The sequence below is a fragment of the Sceloporus undulatus genome, chromosome 3 (genome assembly GCF_019175285.1).
Source record: "Sceloporus undulatus isolate JIND9_A2432 ecotype Alabama chromosome 3, SceUnd_v1.1, whole genome shotgun sequence".
Taxonomy (NCBI): Eukaryota; Metazoa; Chordata; class Lepidosauria; order Squamata; family Phrynosomatidae; genus Sceloporus; species Sceloporus undulatus.
Genome location: NC_056524.1, coordinates 244390727 through 244397372, shown reverse-complemented (window position 1 = coordinate 244397372; position 6646 = coordinate 244390727). Strand labels below are relative to the sequence as shown.

Sequence of the window (6646 nt, the reverse complement as noted above, 5' to 3'; positions counted from 1 at the left end):
ACAGTGTCTTCCATGGGGGGCCCAAAGTGTCAGCCATGGGGGGGGTGCTTTCCGCAGGGTGAGCCATGGAAGCAACCCAAAGTGTCGGCCATGAGGGGGCCCCCGAAGTGCCCTCTGTCTGTGGGAACGAACGTGGCTGACGCCTGGAGGGGGAGAGGGGCCACAAGGAGGAGGGAGGAGGACGCCAAGCGGCGGGAGGCAGGGAGGGAGGGAGGGACGGACATTTTGTTTCCTTCCTCCCTCCCTTCCCCTTCGGAGGCAGGGAGAGGGCCAGCTCCCCCCCCAGGCTCCCCGCCAGTCTCCCTTCCTCCCTCAGGCGCCAGGCGCGAAGCCTTCCCTCGCACAGGAACACAGACAGACACAGTTCCGTCCCTTCGGAGGGGTTTCTACACAAAGCTCCCCGAGGAGGAGGAGGAGGAAGAGGAGGGAGCGGGAAGGAAGGAGGCTCCTCGGGCGGAGGGGGAGGCAGAGGAGCCTCCTTCCTTCTTCCCGCTCCCTTCTCCTCCTCCTCCTTCCCTCCCGCACTGACCTTGGCTTCTCCATTACACAGAGCCATAGAGCCGGCTGGAGGAGGAGGAGGAGAGACGCCGCCAAGGAGCGCCACGGAGCCCAGCTGCGACCCGGAATGAGACCGGGAAGGGAAGGGAAGGAGGGGGACGGAGCCGCCACTGCTCCGGCCGAGATGAGCTAATCCCGCCTGCCCGCCCCGCAGTCCCACGCGCCGCCCCTCGGGCCGCCTCCTGCCCCTGCTCCTCCTCCTCCGAAGGGAGGAAGGGAAGGGAGAGCGACCGACAGACAGGGGAGCCCAACGGCGCCCCTCAACGGCCGCCTCCGTCAGGCGCCACGAGGAGGAGGAGGAGGAGGAAGAAGAGACTGAGGCAGGCGGCGCTTGGGCCGCCTTCTTCCAGCCCTTCCTTCTGGGTGCCTTCAAGCCCCCCTCCCCCGACTTATGGGGCTTTCTTGGCAAGTTTTGCTCAGAGGAGTCTGTTACTGACGTCCTCTGAGGCTGAGAGAGTGTGACCTGTCACCCAGAGGGTTTCCTCATGGCCCAGTCTAGGGTTGCCATAATTGTCCACCAAAACCAGGGACAAAATGTGGAACAAATTCGAGACCAAAGTGCAGGACAGAAGGTCCTCCATTTTTCTTAAATGTCCTCCATTTTGGGCTGAGTTTTGTCCTATAGTTTGGTCTAGAATTTGTTCCACATTTTGTCCCTGGTTTTAGTGGACACTTATGGCAACCCTACGATGGGAGACATCATAGTCCAAACTACACTTACATGCGTATGTGTATTTGTGTGTTGTTTACCTTGAAGTGGTTTCTAATCTAACGCTCAAACCACTGCACTAGGCCGGTTCCAAGAGATAATATTGTGGTGCTGTGCCTTTCTGGCGACCCTATCATGGGGTTTTCTTGGCATGTTTTCTTCAGAGGGGTTTGCCCTTGCCGTCCTCTGAGGCTGAGAGAGTGTGGCTTGTCACCCAGAGGGTTTCATCAAGGCCCAGCTGGGATTCAAATCCTGATCTCCAGCATCATAGCTCAAATGTGTGTGTAGGATGCAAAGATACAGTATAGTTATGTTAGTCTGTAGAATCAGTCGGTAGAGAGATCTTGTAGCTCCTTTGAGACTCATTGAAGAAAGAAGTTGGTAGCTTGAACTTTCATAGGCTTAAGTCTACTTCCTCAGATGCATGTATTTTAAAATGCATCTGAGGAAGCAGACTTAAATCTTAAGTCTAGGAAAGCTCATGCTGCCAACCTCTTTCTTTCAGTTAGTCTCAAAGGGGCTACAAGATCTCTCTACATCTATATGTGTGTTGTGTGCTTTCAAGTGATTTCTGACTTGTGGTGACCCTTTCATGCGGGTTTCTTGGCAAGTTTTGTTCAGAGCGAGTTTGTTCTTGCCATCCTCTGAGGCTGAGAGAGTGTGACTTGTCACCCAGGGGTTTCACATCCAAGCTGGGAATCGAACTCTGGCCTCTAGAGTCATAATCCCACACTCAAACCACTACACCATTCTGGCTCCAAGTGATAATATACATTTTCTCCAAGGGATAATATTGTTGCTGTGTGCCTTCAAGGCATTTCCGACTTATGGCGACCCTAAGACAAACCCATCATGGGGTTTTCTTGGCAAGTTTCTTCAGAGGAGGCTTGCCACTGACATCCTCTGAGGCTGAGAAAGTGTGATTTGTCCAAAGTCACCCAAGAGGTTTACATGGCTGAGCCAGAATTCAAATCCTGGTCTACAGAATCATAGTCCAAGGCACCTTGGACTATGACTCTGCATTGTGTCCTAGTGATTTGAGTCTTGAACTATGACTTGGAAAACCTGGGTCCAGTTTCCCACTCTGCCATGAAAACCCCTGGGTGACTTTGATCAAGTCACACTCTCTCAGCCTCAAAGGGAAGGCAAACCTCCTCTGAACAAATCTTGCCAAGAAAACCCCATAAACACCTTAGGATTGCCATAAGTCAGGAATGACTTGAAGGCACACAACAATATAAAACATGAAGTCCGAGTTTTAATTCCCCTTTTATTTAAAATGTCCTAATGAGGAACTTATCGCACCTTGGCATAGGGCTCTCCTCCTCTTTTCCAAAACCCTGACTCTCAAATGGGACTGAGGAGGAGAAAAGGAGCAGCTTTGCCATCCCTTGTCAGGACAAGCCTCAGAAAAAAAGGAGCAAAGAAAGCAAACCTGAGTAGGACACACTTCCCCATTGCAGTCCTAGCTTCAAAGCATTTTATTTAAAAAAACATACGGGGAGGGGGGGGTTGTTTTCAGATATTTTTTGTTTTCAGACTGTTTTCTTCACGCCTTTTTTCTTTAGGATGGTTCTCAAGAGGAGGAAGGATGAAGTTAATAAAGGGGAGAGGCTGCTCGTCTTTCTTCCTCTGCCCCATTAGTAGAAGGATGAGTAAATCAGGGTTTTGGAAAGGAAGGAGGAGATCCCCATGATAATGTGCAATAAATTCCTTTTTAAAACAAAGAAGAAAAAAATGGAATACATTTTTTTTTACCGTTTCACACCACAGCTGCAAACTTCTGCCCACTTTCTGTAGAGTGAGGGCTCATTCCCACTTGCATTTAAACCAGTTTGCTATTCGCCTTCGCTCCGTCTTGGTAAATCAATTCCAAAAGGCCTGTCATTCCTATTATGAAAGTGGATCTTTTCATTATCCCCTAGGAATTGCTTCTTTTTTGGCATGATTGTCGTCCCCACTAGTTTAGCTGCTTCAAAATGCATGTCAATCATCTGAGCGTCATCAGTGACGTAAGCAGCAGCCTGGGCAGCCCAGCTTGAGAACTATAATATATATTTAAAATAAATGGATAGAAGAATTGCTTCATTGGTTTTGCAGCTCCTTGCCTCACTGACTGCAAGTAGTTGCAAAATCTGTGAATCTTCTATCAATTGCATTTTTAAAAAAATCATGTACCCATAGGTCACACCATAAGCACAAAGGCAGCGCTGAAAGGGGATGGTGGATCTACCAAAAACAGGAGGGATGGTAAACGCCCCTCTGCCATTAATCCCTCCCCTCCAGAATGATGCAATTCAGATCCGTTGTTCTTACCGGTTGAACCCGCTTCAGAATCTATTTTTTTCAAAAGAACAGCCAAAGAACTAGTGTCAGGAAAGAGTGGGGACTTCGCATTTGCCTCTCTTCATCGCAATTGAAACCGATCACAGTAGGATTGGAACAAGTTTCAAATGGGAACGACAATCTTATAACCCAATCAACAATTCACTTTAAATCATAGTGGGAAATGGCTCGAGTAAACTTTGCTGGAAAAAAATTGGGCAAGTTACACTCTCTCAGTCTCAAAGGAAGGCAATGGTAAACCCCCCGTGAAGAAACGTGCCAAGAAACCCCTGTGATAGATTTGCCTTAGGGTTGCCATAAGTTGGAAATGACTTGAAGGCACACAACAACAATACAGAGTGTTACTTCTGAGTAAAAATCTTTAGGATTGGGACGTTTATGAAAACTCAAAATACTACACTGCTTGGCTTCTTTATTTTAGAATTATGTTTCTCACCTTCCGAATCGCTTATTATTATTTTTTTGTTTGTTTTTGTTTGAAGGCTCCGTAAGTGAGGTAAAAGAAAGGGAGGGTGTAAATGTTTTAACAATTATTTTAAATGTAGATGAACATCACATTCTAATTTTCCCATCTTATGGTGAACTCTGCCAGGCAGGCTGCACTTCATTCATAAGTTACTTGTTAATTATGTCTTAGCTTTACCTCCAAGATGAAGCACAAGAGTCTCTTCCAGTTTACTTCTCACAACAAGTCTGTGAGGTAGAAGGACAAAGAGAGATTGGCTGACATCATCTAGTAAGTACTGTGTTTAGGCAGGGATTTGAATCTGGATCTCCTCAATCCTCAACCCAGTGCAGATACTCTAACTAATAAGAGCAATGCAGGGGAAACTCTGGCCTTACAAATGTTGTTTGACTCCCGTTTCCATCAGCCCCAGTCTGCCTGAACAATGCTTAGGAATGATAGGAATTTCACTTAAGTAAACAAACAAACAAACATAAATAGCATTTGGGATGCAGTACTTACACTGTTCCCAGAAAAATTATTTCTTTTTTCACATTCATGAGGATTGTATCCAAGGTAAAGTACTTTACTTCTGAGTTAAAACTATTACTGTTTGAGATGCACACTTTAAAATGAATGTTGGATTCAGAAAGAGTGGAGTAGTTTTAATTTAACATGGCAGAAGGATGTGTTCAAAATTTTCTCATTCCTTTTATTTCAAATTGTTTTGAGGATGCAGATTTGGGTCATACTCAGCTTTGGACCCAGAGCCAGTATGATACAGTGCACAGCTGGGGAACATTAGCCCTGTGTGTGCACAGAGAGCCCCTCTTACTTGTTGTGTCGCCCTTGGGCTTTTCTGAGCGACACCCCACTTTCCGTTGATCCTTCTTCAGGACTGGTAAACATCACCTTCCTACAACCTTCAGCCTCCACTATCTCTGTATGGTGTTTGGATTACTATTGTGTATGTGGATGGGATTTCAAAATAAAACCTCCTTTATTTCATTAAAAATGGAGTTCTCTCACATGGGTACCAGTATACATAGGTGTACGATCCTCAGGTCACCCAGCCTCTCATAAAGCGTTCTTTGAGCTAAACAATCCCCAAATATTTAAAGACGCTGACACAGTTAGTGGGAACCCCCACCCACCCACCCCAGTTTCCCCACCTTTTGGAGTAACAATTATGTAATGTGAAAAGGCACAGAATGATGACTGGCTGCTCTAAGCAGTGAAGAACTGGGCAAATGGTGGAAAAGAATAGCTTGGAAGGGGCAAAGCTGGCTGGCATCCTGAACAGGAAATCTCTACACTACAACATTTTGTTACAGGCTCCACTTGTTATAACTACCACATTCCTAGAGACATTAAGAATACCATTCTCTGCATACTTACTACCGTAAGTAGTAAAGTCCACTGAAGTCAGTGGAGGAGGAAGGAAGAGACAGAGAGAAGCTCCTTCTTTCATCCTTGCCATGATCTTGGTAGGTGTTTTTTTAAAAAAGGAAAAGGAAAAACTCTTAAAGAAATCCCTGCTCAAAAACTCCAGTGAGGGCAGGTAAGGATGGAAAGAAATTTCAATTGGATCAGCAGTCTCAAAGGAAGTAAAATATTCATATGTTTCACTTGTTGCAAGCAGAAAGACACCTTGCTTCAAGAATACACACATTTGTGAGGCTTGCTTAGCATTTCTGAGGGTGGAGAAGGCATTTGGGAGGCTTCAAGACCATTTTAGAGAAATAAAGTGTGCACAAAATAATACACATATTTGAAAATGTAGTTGATTAAAGCAGCATATTTTTTAAAAACCTGGAAACTTGCTGCACACATTGGGGCACTGTTTAAAATTGTATGTGGATTACAGTATAGTCTTGGTTCCCAATACAAAGCAATGATGTGAAGAAAAGGTAGGTGGGATTTTCAGAAACAACAAACATTTTGACTGAAAGGCTTTTAGTTCTGTAGGACTGCGCTGGTAGAAGAGAAAATAATTTTTAACTCCCAAAAGTACTATAAAAGAGTTAAATATCATTGTAAATATGTTTAAGTTTCGACTGTAAAAGTGACAGTGTTTCATGTTTGTTTATATGTTCAAACATAGCAAAGCCCTGAGAAAGTGTTAGAAACAAAAATGCATCCAAGTATAACGTGGTTCCCATCCCATTTAACTATTAAATCTGATATGAAGAATAGAATTGTGGGGCTGCTTTGTAAGAGAATGAGATACAGATACCTGAAATGCCAAGGCCATCTATGTCAAACAGCAGTAGGTAACTGGTTCTGTTCTGTTTGTTTGATTGATTGATTTTGTTTTTAACTATGGCCGGTTACATACCGGCATTTTAGTGCGTGACGAGCACGCACTAGGGTTATAAAAGGGCGGTGCTTCTGCACCGCCCTAACCCTAGTGCGTGCCCGTCACGCACTAAACGGCGGCGGCCCTTCCACATGGCCACCGCCGTGAGGACGTCACGGCCGCGCTGCCTCTAGACGGGGCGGCGCGGACGTGACGTCCTCAATCCGCAGCAGGGCACCTAGGGCGCCCTTTCCGCGGACCAGGAAGGAGCTCCATTTCGGAGCTCCTT

General features: G+C 45.8%; 1 protein-coding gene across 1 annotated transcript in view; it reads right to left on the bottom strand.

Annotated features, from left to right (window-relative positions):
* GMPS (guanine monophosphate synthase) overlaps positions 1–701 on the bottom strand; it is a 63971-nt gene extending 63270 nt beyond the window's left edge. Inside the window, exon 1 of the mRNA XM_042457959.1 lies at positions 530–701. Within this exon, the coding sequence (XP_042313893.1) occupies positions 530–556 (27 nt within the window). The 5' untranslated portion in view covers positions 557–701. The remainder of the gene's footprint in view (positions 1–529) is intronic.
* Positions 702–6646: the final 5945 nt, after the last annotated feature.